This window comes from Cnephaeus nilssonii, assembly GCF_951640355.1.
Source record: "Cnephaeus nilssonii genome assembly, chromosome: 18".
Classification (NCBI taxonomy): domain Eukaryota; kingdom Metazoa; phylum Chordata; class Mammalia; order Chiroptera; family Vespertilionidae; genus Cnephaeus; species Cnephaeus nilssonii.
The window spans coordinates 7,549,309-7,568,334 of record NC_137089.1 but is presented as its reverse complement, the minus strand read 5'-3'; the positions used below and the strand labels follow the sequence as shown (position 1 = coordinate 7,568,334).

Sequence of the window (19,026 nt, the reverse complement as noted above, 5' to 3'; positions counted from 1 at the left end):
TGGGTGAGCGACACTCCCCATGTGGGAGCGCACTGACCACCAACGGGCAGCTCCTGCATTGAGCATCTGCCCCCTCGTGGTCAGTGCATATCATAGCGACCGATCATTCTGGTGGTTCCGCCATAATGGTTGCTTAGGCTTTTATTATATAGACTAGGGGCCCAGTGCAAGAATTTGTGCACCTTGAAAGGAACTGTGGCCCGCAAGGCTGCGGTAGGCAAAGGGGCGGGTCTTGGCCCATCCTCTGTGCCCCTGCCCAGCCCCTCCCACTGCGTCCCCCCCCCCCCCCCGTCCCCTGTCTGCTGGCAGCCCTGCTCCCGCTGCCACCTCCGCTCCCACACGCTGATGGCACCAGCGCCACTCACACCCACTGACGCCCACTGATGGTCAGCACACGTCATAGCGACTGGTTGTTCCACCATTCGGTCTATTTGCATATTAGCCTTTTATTATATAGGATATTTTTTTTAATGTTTTATTCTACTTAAACCCAATTATGTCTAATTTTGAAGGGGAGAAAAACAGACTATAGGAGTGTGTGTGTGTGTGTGTGTGTGTGTGTGTGTGTGTGTGTGTGAAGTTACCACAATCCAACCTTAATACTTGTCTCTTGTGACATGAAGGGATGCTTTAGAAAATAGTATCTTTTGAGAAATTGCATTGATATTCCTAATAGAGATTAGTAATCAATAATGTGGACCAAAAGGGGCCACATGCTAACCTGACTAGGTCAGAGAAAGCCTGCGAGGTAGCCTTGCAAACTCAGAGAGCTGAGGTAACCACAAAGGATGGTCTGAAATTCAAACTTTTTTTTTTTTTTTAACTAAAAGCAGTTTATGGTGGGTAGTCATGTCCTAGGTCGGTATCTTCCTTGACAAAGGTCAATCTTGACCCTAACTATATCTCTCAATATTGCCTTTTTGCATCTATGATAACATAGGCACAGGCACTGCTCTGCGGAGACCACAGATCCCTTCATTGTCACTGAGTTCATTGTTGACTGTGAACTATCCTATACCCCCCTATGTAAAAAAGTATGTCTATCCTTTTTATCCAATCCCAGAGGTTTCCCCACCTTGCCTTCTCCCACCTCCCTACTCTATCACCAGTGGATTCCATGGGACCCACTCACATCTCCTCTTTTGATTGTAATGTAGAAAACAAGGTGCAAAACTTTGCAGCCAGTATCACTCGGGCCTCTCAGCCGAGCACCCGCTCCCAGGGAGCTCCCCCTTTCCATGACTCCCCTCCTCTGACCAGTCTCTAGGTTTTCCTTTAGCGCTCCTTAGATATAATATGTCCAATCAGCTACGCTTCTCTTATTCTTTTCAAGCTGATTGCACAGTATTTTAGCTATAAATCCCGTCCCTGGCTAGGAGCAAGGAATGGGATTTATAGCCACAGACTCTCGCCCCCTCTAGAAATGTCTCCAAATTCAAAGTCTTAGGATATATGTTCTTGTACTTAGGTAAAAATAACAAGAATATGAGAAATTCTGTAATAACCGAAAACGTGTGTGTGTGTCCTTTTTAAAATTAGTGACTTCAAATGTTTCCTGGTCTTACATGAATGGATAGCCACACAAATGAGACATCTTCATGAGAGGTAGGAGCAGCTGTGAGTTACTGTAGGCAACATGGTGAACCTCAGCAGGTCACCCCAACAGCTGGCAGACATTGTAGGGCAGAATGTTAACTGCAGATTTCATACTTACCAGAACCAAATCGACAGGCAGGACGGCTTTAATTCTCCTTTTAAACTGCTCGTTTAACTCTTTCACCATCACAAGCACCACAATGCTCAGCAAGGATAAGAGCAGGGCTTCCAGGCGAACAGACTTGATGTTCTCAAAGACATATGTGTAGATCTACAATGATGAGAAGAAATGCAAAGAAAATACAGGGTCACCCACACTGTAACCACCTCTGACTCCAAATGAACTCAGTGATGTTTACCAAGCAATCTTAATGGCTGTGGGATGGGAAGGTGAGGTATAGATGGGTGGTCAGTGCAAAGCTCTCATTTGCTGCAGGCACAAAATGGCTTTGCCCTTGATGCTTCTAGCGAACTCAGGGGTTGCTTCTTTCTGCATAAGAACACTATGTATGACTTCTCCTTCCCAGCCACTTCAAGGAGAAGAGATGCTCAAACTCGTTAGTTACATGGAGACTACTGTTAAGTGCAGTGAGGGGATTTCATAGGCTCTCTTGGACCCCCCACTCTTCCTCAAATCCGAGAATCAAATACAAAGGAGTTAAGCACTGGTATTTAAATGATATCAGATATTTAGCTTAATGTAAAATATTGCCATGTTCTCAGTCATTCAATATTTTATTTACCTTTTTATTGCCACATGCTTTATGCCAACCACCATGCTCAATTCTAGGTCTACAAAGGTGAACAATTTAGACGAGCCTCAGTATTTTTAGAGCTAACCATCTAGTGAGTAAATTACCAATTAAAGCAACAAATTAGTTCATTATGGTTCTAGAAACATAGAAGGTGCACCCGAAGCATGTGTGTCTTAGAGGGGTTAGAGGTCAGCAGAGCTGTCCCTAAAGAAGATAAACAGGAATCGGCCAGATGATGGACCAGAGAAGTAGTGGGGGGAGTCTGTTTTGCCTAAAATACATAGAATGTGAGAAGTGAGAAGACTGTATGCCTTCTATATAGATCTATACATATTTATTTATTTATAAATAAGATGACAAATAGGCTGAGACACTGATGCCATTTCAAATAAATCCATTTGTGTGTGTATTCTTTATTTTTATTTGAGTGTACTTTTCATTTTTATTTGTTTTTTCTTACAGTTTACTTTCAATTTTATTTTGTATTGTCTCAGTGTACAGGTTAAAGTCAAAGAAAGAATCTTCAAAGCAGCAAGAGGAATACAGGATTGGAATGAAATATTCAAAGTGATGAAAAGCAAGGTCCTATAACCTGCTACATTTTCTATCCCAAGTCACGACTGAATCAAGCTACCAATGAGCTTTCTGTTTCTCTCCCATTCAATTTACGCTGTCCATTTTTCAGGGTGTATGAAACATTCCTAAAATTCACAATAGAAATATCAAAATAACTGAGAAGGAGATGTGGGCTTTCAGCAAACCACCATGTGTTCTTGACTCAGAAATCCCAGATTTGTTCTCCACATCTAAACCTCATGTGTACATATCTAGTTGTGATCTCATTCTCCAGAAAAAAAAAAAGTGTCATGGGCTCTGCTTTCCTTCTGACTTTTTAATCCCCTTTTATTAACATTCTTGGTTCCTGCTTTGCAGCCTGCAGGAGTGTTTAAACTAGAAAAGTGCTTTGCATGTACTGCAGAGACGGGGCTGAGAATGAAACTGTTTTCCAGTTCTGAAACTCCTTGTTTTTAAGGAAGGAGATAAAACTTCCAACAAGGGCAGTCACATAGATTGCCAAGTTTGCTTGTGCTCTTGGTTGTCCGGTCTACTTAGCATATTTTGCTTTTATTATTATAGATAACCCAAGTTTCTTTTTTTAAAAAAATATATTTTGATTTTTTTACAGAGAGGAAGGGAGAGGGAGAGAGAGAGCCAGAAACATCGATGAGAGAGAAACATCAATCGCCGCCTCCTGCACACCCTCTATTGGGGATGTGCCCGCAACCAAGGTACATGCCCTTGACCAGAATCGAATCTGGGACCCTTGAGTCCGCAGGCTGACGCTCTATCCACTGAGCCAAACCGGCTAGGGCTAACCCAAGTTTCTTTAATATGGAAATATCTCAGTATTGTAATGAACCTAATCCTACTTTGTGAAATACACACCAAAATATATATGAACAAAGACATATGAAAAACTCACGTAAAATAATCCAAGTGGCCCAGATATGTAGGGCATTTTCATTCCCAAGAGATACTTGACTTGTGAAGTCACAACATGCGTGGCAGCCCCAGTTGTCATTGCGCTGATCACAGGCTCTGTGAACAGGAACGTAGCACTGCCCAGTTGTAGGGCAAACATGGCCACCTAAGAGGACAAAGCACAAGAAGTCTCCCAAGGTTGCCAGACAGTTTAATGACCCACAAAACTGCACTTCACACAGACATGGAGAACCAATGTAAAATGGGATTGGACAATGTTATATGCTCAGTCCCTTGAGTTTTCTTGACAGCATTACCAGGTTCCAGGACTCTAATAAATGTTATTAGGAACAATCAAAAGTGTTTCAATTAAAATGGACATGTTATTTTTTCCTGAATATTTACTTCACTGTGTTTCTCTTTCCCTAATCATACATGTTAGCAAGAAATTCTAGAAAATCAGTTGATCTATGGGGCTCTGTGGGGAAAAATCAAATTTGCATGATCATATTTGCAATTATTTTAAAAATCTAAAATGGCACCATTACTGGTGCCTTAATATGGTTGAATCTGGACTGACAAGACAAAAAAATAAAAATAAAATAATAAAGTAACACCCTCTTTTTTTCTTCAGTGAAATAGCAGGAAGCTCCTTGGGAGCATGTGTTTTGAGTAACCATAGGTGGTGGATGCTAGGAGTATAAAAGGATTAACTACTTCAGTTCTTAGAGTAAGACTGGAAGCCAGGGCAGGGACTTATGCATAAGGTAGGAATCTCAGTCAGGAAGACTGAGTTGGTTTTAATGTACAGAACTGTACATAATTATTTAGAAGAGTGCTCATGTGACGCCATGCCAGTGAAACCAGCTTTGTCAAGTTTATCATAGGCTGAGACACTGGTGCCGTTTCAAATAAATCCATTTGCTAAGACGAACTAGGAATTTTTGTAATTTTTATTTTGTCTTTTTGGGGAAAACACTCTTTCCAATAATTTTTTTTTCTAGAGAGGAATTAAGCTTTTCCCTCTTATCTGTGTAGGAAACCAAATCATTCAAATATCTGAATCCTAAGAACAACCCAAGTAAAACAACTCAGTTCGTGAGCCAGGGTCCCAAGCCAGAAATAAAAAAACACTTTTTAGAAAGTTTGTTCTTAAAAAGTCAAAAACTACTTCTCTGTAACTTCAATATATTAATTCTAACTCATTTACTCAACCAGTACTTATAGAGTAACTATTGTCTATACCAGACCGTATTTTCATAAAGACAAAACACATCTGCCCCTTATCCGTCTAAACAGACACACCCGTGAACATGAATAAAAATAAAGCTCCAACTGCCTTTCCTTTGCCACTGCCTCAGTTTCTTCATCCCCACATCTCAGTACCACTTACCTGAATCACACCTCCCAAGAAGGAAACAGATGCAGCAATACCGATTCTTTCCATCTCAAAGTCCGATAAGCCCAGGATGCTTGTGTTACTTTGTTTAGTGAGGTTCTGGCTACTCGGAGGGACAAGCCGTTCCACTGCGTTGGCTGATATTAAGGATGTCAAGGCAAAAGTGCCTAAAAGGGGGGATGGGGAGGGGAGTCTCCTATTAGCAACAGACTCAATAAAAATTGTTCAAGTCCACCATTGAAGTTGAATCCATACTGTAAAACCAAGTCGATCTATTAGAAACACTCACCTCTGCACCCCCATTACTCCAACCTTTGTTCCACTCCATGGAATAAATAGAAAATTACCTAGTTATACACATTCCTTCAACAGACAACCACACCCATCTACTTGCTATTCCTTCCCAGACCATACACATCCCGGTCTCTCGGTAGACCGGCACAGAGAATATCCTCAGTGTAGGGATTAAGATCATGGACTAGACATAAATCTAGCTCTTCCATTGTTTCTCTAATGTGACAAAGCATATTACTGTGAGTCTAAATTGCCTCATCTGTAAAATGGGAGTCATATATCTATACTTCAGAGTTTGGAGCAATATAAATAAGATCATAAATATAAAGACCCCAGTACGCTCACTGGCTAAATATGAGTTCTTTCCATGCATCTGAAGCTCTTCACCTACTATGCTTGCTCTTCTATCTACCTGTGCAAACCCTGTTGTCTTTCAAGGTCTGGCTGCAATACCATATCCATAAGGATCCATTTCAGAACATGCAAGCCAGGTTTAATCATTCTTTTCTCTGTGCTTTCATAGGAGAGTAGACCTTTATTATAGTATAACAACATGCTGTGGCCATAAAATGATTAAATATACCATTTTTGTGTAATGTAATTAAAGTTCAATGGTATTTCCCCAAAATTGTCCTGGTCTCACACAAATGTGGGACCATTTTCAATGTCTTATTGTGTAGCAAGTACTAAGCCAGACACTGTACATCAATCATCTCATCTAATTCTTACTATAATCATGTGAATTTTTTTGCATTTCAATATTAAGAAAGCATTAAATAAACCTTTAAAACTTTGCCTAAGCTTATGCAGATAACAAGCAAAATATGAGACATACACCCAGGACTAACTCTAAAGCCCATGTTTTTAGCCATCTCGTTCTATTACCAGACCACTATACTTGTGACAGTTCACATTATATTTGGTAATGCAGAGCTAAGTAAGCTAAAAGATATATATTAATTAAAGAGCATTAGAGCTTATAGCTCAGAAGAATCCTGAAAGAACAATTATGTGGAAAATACTTTTCAATATTTAAGTCACTAAATTTTAGAAATTCTTATCTTTATCCCTCAAAGCCCTTATTTTCTACATTTCATTGTAAAATCAGAACATTTGTCTTCCTTTTATGGGCTTTTTACAGCTAAAAAGGCAAAGAATCTTAACAATAAACTGGTTACATAGTAATTTAGCAATAGTTCACAACATGTATCGAGTGGCTGAGGCACAGAAAGAGAAATGTTTTAGCTCTAATATTTGCTGAGATTTTCCATAGTAAAGGTAGAAATGTAATCAATAACGCATTGTCACTTCTGAGGCCCTTTTCTTCACAAACACAAGAGGCATCATCAGAAACAGAAAGTATTACCTGTGGCAACATGACGTCCCATTCCAAAGATGGCATAAATGATGGCAGGGAATAAAGACCCGTATAAACCGAACACTGGGTGCACAGATGAGAGAATGGCAAAGGCCAACCCTGTGAAGAAAACCAGCATAACGAAGACCATTTTATAACCCAGAATGTAGTCCATTACAAAGCAGAATGAATATTGGCTTATTCAGTAACAAGATAAGCCATAATTTTATTATTCTGTTTGCTCGATGAGAGACTAGCATCATGGTTCTAAATAACAGAAAATTCACTCATTAGTTTATATTTCATTTCATTTCAAATTTTTGGAGTACTGCTTTTTGTCCTTGGTTACAAAGATCTATATATATAAAAGCCGAGCAACTGAATGGCAGAATGAGCAGAATCACTGGTCCACCAGTTGCTATAATGTGCACTGACCACCAGGGGGCAGAAGCTCAATGCAGGAGCGGAAACCACAGTAGGAGCGCCACTCAGCTGACCAGGATGCGCGGTGCTCCCACAGCGAGCAGATCCCCCGTAGGCCTTGCCCCCCATCAGTGCATGAATCCGTGCACCGGGCCTCTAGTAACTACATGAAAATATTTGTGTTGAGTGTCTTCCTGTAGAAGTGTTAATATCACAGCAAAATATCTTCGCACACTTAGCAAAGCATTTTCACATGTTTTTTATTTTTTAAGTTTTTGTTTTGTTTTGTTAATCCTCACCTGAGGATATTTTCCCATTGATCTTTTAGGGAGAACAGAAGAGAGAGGGAAAGACAGGGAGAAATATGGATGTGAAAGAAACGCATCGATTGGTTGCCTCCTGCACGAGCCCGAACAGGGCCCAGGCCCAGACAGAACCTGCAGCCAAGGTACGTGCCCTTGACTGAAATTGAACCTGGGGCTCTTTGCTCCACAGGCCAATGCTCCATCCACTGAGAAAAACTGGCTAGGGCTCACATGTACAATTTTATTTGCCTAATAACATCTGTGAGAGAGGCAGGGTTTATAGCTTTACCACTGATAGATGAGACACCTGACATGACAGGTGACAAAGGCTGGGGCAAAAAGAGCACACGTTCAAAGTGGCCTTGTTGGCTGGCTGACTGGCTGGCCTAAGATTGTGTATCTCAGAGGCTGGGCCAGTGTGTGCATGCATGCAGTTCCCATACCTGGACCACATGAATATAGTCATTTAGGTAAATTTCTTAGAGTGAAAAAAGAATCAACTTTGATTATTCAAAGAGTAAGAAGTAACTAATAACTATTCATTTTCATTCCTGATAGATTCTACTGTCTACATACTTTGTATGTTGCATGCACATCAAAAAATGTTCTAGTGTGTCAAAATGACTGCTAGTGGTTTAAAGGTGACCAAAATAAACGTGATCTTGTTTGTGGCTGGTCCTTGGCATTAAACAGCTAGTTAAGGTCCTGATAAATCCATTCAAGTCTATATACATTCTTCTCCATGTTTAATAAATAGGGTGTTCCATTCAATAAGAGTAGAATTACAACTCTAACTTTCTTAATTTGGGGTAAAATTGCTGCAAGTGCTGATAGATATTTGTATTACCTCATCTAACTTAGTTAGATAAGAGCAAAAGCAACACAACAAACAAAAGTATAAAGAAATGAAATAAAAAATGGGTATTAGGTTAAAAGATGTCCAAAAAGGATAGGGAGAAAAGCAAGGAAAAGAAGGGTGAAAAAAGAGAGAGATAGAGAGAGAGAGAGAGAGAGAGAGAGAGAGAGAGAGAGAGAGAGATTGGAGGGAAAATAAAAAACTTAAGATTTTTAATGGCTCATTATTTTTAAAGATCAAAAATCATGTATTGGTAATGCAAGTTTGTTATATCCACACACAAAAATGACCACTGGAAGACTTTAAAAGTTGCGATATTTGGGGGGAAAATGTTTTGTAGGTGCAGTAATGGTTAATATAGTAGAGGAATAGGAGAGACTCTATTCCCACATAAATCTCATCAGTAGTTTCAGGGTCTGTGAGCACTGCCAAATTCCCAAGGGGCTCTGAATGTGAAGTTGGACATTAACCACAAACACCCCTTACTCCTCAGACCCAGGCTGCAGTGAGAACGGCTTCCGTCGACATAGGCTCTGACCCCTGACCGAGAAGGAGCGTGAAAGCAGGTAGGTAGCTCAGCCCCTGCCTCTGCTGCTGCTATAACCTCTTGGCTGAGATAGCTGGAGAGTGACACTATCACTACTGATGAGAAAGAACTGTTTATCACAGAGAAGGTGATGTTTCATGTTTAAGATACAAGTATTTACTTTCAGGACAGTTTTGTCTGGGTTTACACAATAAGCAATTATTCTGAAAATCAAAGAAAACTGGAACTGCAGAAGATTGCTTCTAGAACTTGAGAATTGTGCAGGAATTAGAGAGAGAGCCACTCTGTTGAAGACTTTATATTTTGTAGTCCTAGTGACCTCACTATAGAGTGGAGAGGCAGACTTAGAGGCAGGCAGTGGTTTCACTCCCATAAATACAAGAACAATATTATTTTATAGACTCTAGTCTATGGTTATGGAGCTTCAGTTACTACCCAGAAAATGGCAGCTCACACAACTCAATGGAACACCGATTCCCGTAGAATTCACTGCCCTCACTTGTCAATCCTTTTTGTGAAACACCCTTCAGGAATAGCTTCTGGTCAAGATGGCGAAATAGGTAAACTCTATGCTCACCTCCTCCAACGACCACAGCGAAATTACAACTAAATTATAGAATAATTCTCTTTGAGAACTAGCTGAAGACTAGTGGAAAGGAATTCCTATAATTAAGGATATAAAAAAAGAGCAACATCAGGACCACAAAAGGGGGAGAGAGGCAGAACAGGCAGGTCCCACATCCCCGGTGTGGAAAATAAGGACTGAGAGTGGTATCTCAGATGCAGAGGTCCTCCCTGAGAAATGTGGGGTCCCAGTCCTACATCAGGCTCCCCAACCCGGGGCATCAATGCCAGGAAGAGGAGTCCCCATAACACCTGGCTGTAAAACCCAGGGGATGTCAGTCGTATCCCAGATATACAAAGGGCTCCTATAGATGGAGGCACTATAGGTCTTAAAGGGACCATGCACATACTGACTTGCTCAAAAACTCAATCACTCTAAACTCTAGCACAGGGGTAGCAGCACGAATGGCTCCAGGGACATACAGAAAGAAACTAAAATGACTAACTTCAGGGCAAGAGCTGGAGGGTCAAGGTTTGGGAGAACTCTATCTGGGGTGCTGGAAGGCACTGTAGGTTCTTTGAGGAAACTATCAGAAAGAGAAATTAAGTAAATAATCCCACTTACAATTAAATCACAGGTATTATGAATAAATGGGTATGTATTCATAGGTATTTATTATGTATTTTATACTTATTCCAAGGTGGTGAAAGACCTGCACTTGGAAAACTATACAACATTGAAGAAAGAAATTAAAGAAGATACAAAAAAAATGGAAGCATATATCATGCTCGTGGATACGAAGAGTAAACATTGTTAAAATATTTACAAATATATGACCCAAAGCAATCTAGATTCAGTGCAATTGCTATTAAAGAACCAATGGCATTTTTCACAGAATTAGAATAAATAGTCCTAAAATTTATATGGAATTACAAAAGACCCCCAATAGCCAAAGCAATCATGAGGAAGAAGAATAAGGTTGGAGGTGTCATGCTACCTGATATCAAACTATACTACAAGGCAATAGTATTGAAAACAGCATGGTACTGGTATAAAAACAGACACATAGATGAACGAAATAGAGTAGAAAGCTCAGAAAAACCCCATGCCTAAATGATCAACCAATCTATAACAGAGGAGACAAGTATATACAATGTGGTAAAGATAGTCTCTTCAATAAATGGTGTCGTGAAAACTATACAGATACATACAAAAATGAAACTAGACCACTATCTTAAATCATATACAAAAATCCATTTAAAATAAATTAAAAATGTAAATGTAAGACTTGAAACCATAAAACTCCTAGAAAAAAATAGGCAGTAAATTTTTTGACATTGCTTTTACTGATATATTTTTTTTATGTGTCTCCCTAGGCACATAAAAAAATACAGCAGTAAAAGCAATGTCGAAAAATTTACTGCCTATTTTTTTCTAGAAAAAATATAAAACCAATGGGACCACATCAATCTAAAGTTTTCACAGTGAAGGAAACCATCAACAACAAAAAACACACATCCTACCCAATGGGAGAAGATATTTGCCAACGATATATCTGAGAAAGGGTTAATATCCAAAATGTATGAAGAACTCATACAACTTAACCCCAGAAAAACAAATAACCTTATTTTAATAATGGGCTAAGGATCTGAATAGACATTTCTCCAATGAGGACACACAGGTGGCCAACAGACATATTAAAAATAATCAACACCAGTAATCATGAGGGAAAAGCAAATGAAAACCAGAATGAAATATCACTTCACAGATATCAGAATGGCTATCATCAATAAATCAACAAGTGTTGGCAAGAATGTGGAAAAAACACATTGCTGTCTGGGATTATAAATTAGTGCAGCCATTATATAAAACAGTATAGGTTCCTCAAAAAATTAAAAACAGAACTACAATATGACATAGCAATTCCACATCCAGGTATGTATCCAAAGAAATCCAAAATACTAACTCAAAAAGATATATACATCCCTATTTTCATTACAGCATTATTTTCAATAGCCAGTATATGAATGCCACCTAAATGTCCTTTGATAAACAAATGGGAAAGAAGATGTGGTACATATATACAATGGAATATTACTCATGCATAAAACCGGCAATCAGACATCCCCCGAGGGGTCCCAGATTGTGAGAGGGTGCAGGTCGGGTTTAGGGACCCCCTTCCCCCCCCACCCCCCGCTCCATGCACGAACTTCATGCACCAGGCCTCTAGTCCTATTAATAAAAGGCTAATATGCAAATCGACTGAACGGTGGTATGACCGGTCACTGTGATGTGCACTGACCACCTGGGGGCAGGTGCTCAATGCAGGAGCTGCTCTCTGGTGGTCAGTGCACTCCCACAGGGGGAGCGCCGCTCAGCCAGAAGCCGGGCTCACAGCTGGAGAGTGCAGTGGTGGTGGTGGGAGCCTCTCCCACCTCCAAGGCAGTGCTAAGGAGCAGCAAACCCTGCTTCTGGCTGAGTGCTGCTCCCACAGGGAGAGCACTGGGCTCATGGCTGGAGAGTGCAGTGGCAGTGGTGGGAGCCTCTCCCGCCTCCACAGCAGCACAAAGGACCCCTCAGTGGATGTCCGCCTGCTGCTAAGCCAGCAGGCGGACATCCCCCAAGGCGCGGGGAGCAGGCCTAAGCCGGCAGGCAGACATCCCCCAAGGGTCCCAGATTGCAAGAGGGCAGAGGCCAGGCTGAGGGACCCCCCGCCCCTTGGCACGAATGTTGTGTACCAGGCTTCTAGTGTATATATAAAAGAAAGTCAGGTTAGAGCTAGGTAGCTAATACTAGGGTTCAATATCCCCAAGCCTGAGACCATGCAGGGGAATAGTCCCAGAATACCCTTTAACTTTTGCACTCTAATATGCTTCAGGAATTCCCACTTATTGTTCACATGTCATTAAGCTGCCCTCAGGAGTGCAATGAAGCCCCGCTTCCACACATATGTTTCTGTGCCAGTAATGCCACATATTCTGCAGAATTATAGGAACAGCCATCTTTTCCCTGCTAAGGCAGCATAACATTTTCATGGTGTGGGAACAGAATTCTAGGTGGTCCCTTAGTATTATAAGCTCACACATCCTCATATTGCTCCTCGGTAGATTAGGTGCTTATATGGCAAGTCATGCATTGTAGGCCTCCACTCTGTCTCAATGCTTGAGTTTTCAGGTTAGAAACACAGAAACTATTCCCCCGCAAGTGGTCACCCAGGCTAGAATGTTAACTAAATACTCTCTAGACCAGAGTTTTATACTACTTAGCTTGCCATCCATGTTGGTGGCATGTTTTAAGTCAATGACCTTCTCTAGAATGTTTGCTCATCTTCAAAATACATTCAGTAGAGTGAAAACAGGTATTCGTTTCTATTGTTTGTTATGAGGGAAGAATAAAAAATTACCCCTTCTTTCTTCTAAGTTCTTGAAGAAAAGGAGCCTATAATGATTGCCAATATTGTATTCACACAAATGAAAGGTAATGATATGTAAATGCCTCCTTTACTCTATATTTTGTAGTAGTTGTTTTCCTTGTAACTTCACCTTTTGAGTCTAAAAGGTGCAGGGACAATAGCTAAATGCAAAAGTAATATGAAGAGGAGAATATATGAACCTTCCTAAAGAAATGTCTTCTATTATTAATAACACTAGAGGCCTGGTGCACGGAATTCGTGCAAGAGTAGGCCTTCCTTCCCCCAGCTGCCAGCATCGGCTTCCCTCTGGCACAAGGGACCTAGGCTTCCCTCGGGCCACCAGCAGGCACCGGGACCTGGGCTTCCCTCTGGCCGCTGGCTGGCACCCACGACCCAGGCTTCCCTCGCAGCCCTGGCTTTGTCCAGAAGGCTATCCAGTCTAATTAGCATATTATACTTTTATTATAGATTGGTATTGTAAGTGTCTGGTTATTTTGGCAGTATAGAGTATTAAATATAAACTATTAAGAGTTGACTTTGTAATTTAGTCCTAACTTCATCACTTATTAGGCAGGAGGACCGGGAAAAATTATTTAATTATCTAAGCCTCCATTTTCGTATGTGGAAAATGGAGAAGAGACAGCTGTCTCTTGGGATTTTGTTAGGATGGGGAAGATAATGTAAATAAGGAGCTTAGAACAATACTCTTTACAGCAATGTCATGATATTTCACTTTTCGTATCTCCATAGTGGGTGAGCATGAGCAAGTTTGAGAGGATTGTTTTTAAAAGAGGTAATTTTAGAAGAATGAGTCTTTTGTTGCACCAACAAAAACATTTAAGTTATTTCTAGTGGTGTAGACTTGTCCAATCACTGGTAGACTTCCAAGAGAAACAGTAGCCAGATCTATAACTTTAGGAGACACGAGGACTGAATAAACTTTGTGCTTCTCATCAGTTGGGAGTTGGCCAGTTTTTCCTCATAACCAATTAAATACGTAAATCGTAAACAAAAATTCTCAAAATCTATAGAAGCCATGCAATTAACTACTAATGACTTACACACAAATGCTATCACTAATGACATACCACAGGTATTTTATTATATCCCCAAATTTCTTTATTAACCTGATATTTTACAAAGGTGAAAAAACAAATTGGTTTTAAATATGTCTTTCATTTCACATTAAGTTAAAGCAAAATAAATTTATAACATATACTGAAACTATGAAAAAGCCCTTGTAAATTAATCACCTAAGTTTCAAAGTATGTGACAGTGTCTCCTTTGAATAAAACTTACTAAAATCAAGGCTGGAAATAACTCTAACCTGCTATTTATTTTGAACTTTTATGAAAGATAACTATGTTTTTCTGTTGACAAAATTGTCATTAAAAGTGTAATATAAGACTATTCAGAAAAATGTAATCCTATAAAATATGGTAGTATTATGGATCTTAAAGCACCAGTGCAGATGTTTCTAGTCACATTAAAAACACAAATACACAAACAAGTTTGTTTCAACTACTAAATAATTCAATTAAAAGAGTGCATATCATGGAATGGTAGGGATAATAGTTCAAGACAGGGAGGTAGTGAAACTGTAAGGAAATATAAATCTACAAAGTCTGTGCTGAGGAGTGTTCCAAATTCTCAAGGCTGAGAAGTCAGTTCCTTTCCTTGCTACAGTTAGTAAATTATTACCTGAATTAAAGAAATACAATGAGCCGAAACCGGTTTGGCTCAGTGGATAGAGCGTCGGCCTGCGGACTCAAGGGTCCCAGGTTCGATTCAGGTCAAGGGCATGTACCTTGGTTGCGGGCACATCCCTAGTAGGGGGTGTGCAAGAGGCAGCTGATCGATGTTTCTCTCTCATCGATGTTTCTAACTCTCTATCCCTCTCTCTTCCTCCCTGTAAAAAATCAATAAAATATATATATATATATATAAAAGAAATACAATGAGTATACCTTTAAGGAAAACACACACACACACACACACACAAACTCACATGTATATGCACACTAGCTAACTAAAAGCTTTCACCAAGAGAAACACCTATCTAAATCCAAAAGGTCATTTAGAATCCGCCTTGGGAAAATTAAAATAAGACTTCTCACCAGTTTAAATTTCATATTGAGAAATAAATACAGTGCATAATGTTGTGACAGGACAGTAAGAAGCTAGGACAATTCCTGGGCAAGTGGAATAGGGAAACTGAGATGAGAAAATTAAACAAGGCCAAACAGTTTTGGCAGCTTGCAGCCAGCTTGTGAATCACAAGACCTTATCTTCCCCAACCAAGGACACTTGAGAGCAAATGGCTAATACCTCTCCTCCCTAACCAGACAATACATAGCTTAAATCACCCGGGAACGAACTGTTAAGGCAGGGGGGGGGGGGGGGGGGAGGAAGAAGGAAAAAAAGGGAGCATTTTATCTCACTCACTGAACAAAGAGGTAAGCAGTCTTGGGACATACCAGATGGTCTCATAAATTCTGGGAAAGCTACCACAAAGTAAAAGGGGAACCTTGAAATCTAGTCTGTGCCCAAGATATCCAGCAGAGGAACCTTGAAACCTGTAGACAGAAGGTTATAAAATCCCTTGAACCCCCACCAGGTGTGCATTCAGATTAGCTGGGTGCCCACTTACGTTTCATGCCAAGTGCATTTTTAATAAACTTGCTTGCTTTGCTTCCTTAATAAATTTGCTTGCTACAACACTGCTGTCCAGTGTCACTCACTTGAAATCTTTCCTACAAGACTGACAAGACCCCCAGCTGACCCAGGGGCTGTCTGATAACATATTTTCTGGTGTCCTATAACAATGTGATACAGAATTAAATTGGCATGTACAATCAATATTGTGGGGGAGCACGGGAGACTTGGTTGGAAAGTTTGTAAGGAGAAAATTCCAACCTAGGGGAGCTGGCTGAAGGCAGCAGCCCCTAACTGTTCCTTGACCTTTCCAAACAAGTCTGTGTGCATGTGGACCCTTGGGTATTTACCGGAACTTTATGCTTAACCTTTGGACATCCTTGCTTAAAGGACACTGCAGACGCATGTGTCCTCCCAAGAATGCTTACCTTGATTTTATCTAAAAGTTAAACTTTAGCTCAAACTGCTGTTACCATAAAAGCCTGAAGAGGCAGGCGAGCGAGGCTGTCTGGTTCCTATAGCCAGGCAGTCCCTTAGCCCTTTCTTTCACAGCAATCGTCTGTCAGAGTAATCATTCATCCACCGCTCAGGGTCTGCTGGTCAGTCCGAGCACAAAATAAGCTCTAAGGGCATACAGGATTGTCTATATATTTATACAGATACTCCGTATATAAATATTCAATGTGTTTATTTTCCTCAAATTAATTAAAACTTCGTTTCATTAGCTAAATGGTAAATCTGAGGTCACAATACTCTTCCACTAAAACAAAGTGACAGTTTTTCTGCATAAAAAACAGGGAAGTCAAATGCAACACCTTACCTTGTGTCACCTGTTGAACTGCCAACATGATCCCAGACACAGTATCTGGGAGCAAGTTTTCTTTCAGATTGTAATGTAATGCCCATTCCAAAATCGGCAGCCGCCTTCCGCACCACTGCTTAATGCCTTCACAGCGGGGAGCCTTCGCCTGGCCCCAGAGCACACTTTTCTTTTTCCTCTTTGCCCCTGTCATTTCTCAGATTTCCTCTCGCAGAAGTCAACGTTAGACAAGAAAAAAACTGCTGCAGAACTGCTCCTTTCAATGCAAGGCTCCAATTCCTCCGTGGTTTTCAATGTCAAAGCTATCCAAAAAAATAAGTCAATAAAAGAGAGAGAGGCAGGCAGAGAGATTAACAGGTGCACTTAAATATATGCAGCTGGGCTGTATGTATTATTATGGTGCAGCTAATCATTCTAGATTAAAAAAAAATATATAGATTAAAACCTTGAAATCTTATCTGAATGAGATGGGGAAATGGTTTCTGTTAGGATAATAGTTTTCCTACCTTGGAAAAGAAATGGGTTCAGTGTTAAGTTGGTCTAGAGCTCTCTCACCAGTAAATGCTCGTATATGCTCTGCAGTCATAAATGTTTGGCTCCAATCCCAAAGACTAATGTAGTTCTGGGCATGTGTCGGAAGTAGGCTGGGTCACGCCAACGAAAACAGGAAGCATTCAGCTAGCTGATCTCTCCCTATAAGCTATGCACAGAGATAAAACCTCCAGAGGGCTCAGTCCTGCAAAATAAAATCAGAGAATTTCGACTTACGTCTTTGGGAAGTATACGTGTTCAGTTCTACAAAATTCAGAAACATAAGAGGTAATGTCCTTATCATTTTTAGTCCCTGGGAGACTAAACATGTTCATTCATTCACTAACAGCAATACTTATCTTTGTATTATATACTTCATTCAATATATAAGCAAATAATTTCAGAAGCTATATTGAGTATATATTATTGAGTATATTGCATATATATTATTTTTATAATCCAAATTCACAGTAAAGATTTTTTCAAAACATATCTAGGTCATAAATTCAAATCTATGCTGACAAAATAAGAAGACTTGAAAGCTTGACTGAAGTCACTGATCAACAGCAATGATTCCTTTAAATCTAACCATTTAAATTCATTTTTTAAACTGTGTTACATGTTAGTAACAAAGAATTCATGTAAACAGGATTATTAGAACTGAAAATGAATCTGTATCAAAGTACCTAAACAGTGCCAGTAATTATGCTAAAACATCCTAAGACCAGGAGGGAGCAGAAATTAGCTTCATAAAATACTTTTGTAGTTTCTCAATCAAAAGACTTCTAAAAATTTTGAATAAATCTTCCTTAAAATCTTTTAAGTATAAATTTGGAATTCCATTTCCAGATTTTTTGCAATTTCATGTACTTAACACATTATTTAAAGCATGCCAAAATCTTACTCCAGAGCATGGTATCACTCCTACTTATAATCAGCAATACCAAAAAACCTTTGTGAAGAAATTTATTCACACCCATAAGATTATCAAAGAATCTTTGACCCAGCCCATAAAATTCAAAAAAGATTAAATAATATTTATGCTAAAGTTTCAATGACTAAATTTATATTAAAGTTCAATACTATGTATCATCTATATGAGAAATCTGTTCCCAGATGTCTAGGCAACACCTATACAAATAAAAACATAAACTTAACTTTGACCTACCATGTTAAAGTACAGAAAAATTCCTCTTTCTAAAATATTATTTTGATTACATCTCTAACGTTTGATCATTCAGTGTTCAATATCAAACTTAAACTCATTAGTGCAAGCATGAGACCTCTCTCCCCTCCCCTAACCCCTCTGTTAGCTTCCCATCAACTCTACTTATTAACCCAGCAATTATTGATTGAAAACCACATACTGTTAGACTCTGTGTGAAGTTATATGAAAGAGGGGGTATATATTGTCTTTATTGTCTAGGAGTTATTTAATTAAGGAAATAGGAAAATGTATAACTCACTCAAGGCAGAATGAGATAAATTAATAATCAAGTCACACAGTAAATGCTATGGAAGCTCAGAGGAGGGACAATTACGGTCCCACTGAGAAAAAGCCTTCGCACAACGCATCAACCCTCTGTTCCAGCAGATAATTACACTCACCCTCTGCTGCATACTGGCCCTCCAGCATAACTCTACAGCAATTTCCCTAGCTCCCTGGTATGTCTCCTTGTGCTAAACATTTAGCCAATCCTTACCTCTTCCATGAAAGTTTTTCTGGTTTCCACACAGTTCTGTTCTTGCTGTACACCCAACATCCAGGTAGCCCTTAAGCTATTCGTGGGTGTACAGCTGCGCTCCTTCTCACTGTCTGTTGGTTTTTCTTCCTTGAAATCTACTTCATGTGATTTTATCCAGTCACGCTGGTGAGATTGTGAATTCCTTGTGAGGAGGGATTATTCACATAACTCGCTTTGCCACTTTCCTAGGACCTAATAGAAGGTCCTGCAGACGTAGGACCCACTCAATAAGAATTAACACATGAATGTCCCTACTCCTGAGAGTACCCAAGAATTCTTGAGTC

At 39.9% G+C, this 19,026-nt stretch overlaps 1 protein-coding gene across 3 annotated transcripts in view; it reads right to left on the bottom strand.

Moving 5' to 3' along the window:
• SLC26A7 (solute carrier family 26 member 7) overlaps positions 1 to 18,820 on the bottom strand; it is a 47,035-nt gene extending 28,215 nt beyond the window's left edge. Inside the window, exons 1-7 of one of the 3 annotated variants that reach the window (XM_079796664.1) lie at positions 18,701 to 18,820; positions 16,973 to 17,202; positions 16,467 to 16,768; positions 6,893 to 7,003; positions 5,227 to 5,399; positions 3,835 to 3,999; positions 1,715 to 1,867 (exon numbers count right to left, since the gene is read on the bottom strand). In XM_079796664.1, the coding sequence (XP_079652790.1) occupies positions 1,715 to 1,867; positions 3,835 to 3,999; positions 5,227 to 5,399; positions 6,893 to 7,003; positions 16,467 to 16,659 (795 nt within the window). In that variant the 5' untranslated portion in view covers positions 16,660 to 16,768; positions 16,973 to 17,202; positions 18,701 to 18,820. The remainder of the gene's footprint in view (positions 1 to 1,714; positions 1,868 to 3,834; positions 4,000 to 5,226; positions 5,400 to 6,892; positions 7,004 to 16,466; positions 16,769 to 16,972; positions 17,203 to 18,700) is intronic. The other 2 variants (XM_079796663.1, XM_079796665.1) reach the window with 2 other exon arrangements.
• Positions 18,821 to 19,026: the final 206 nt, after the last annotated feature.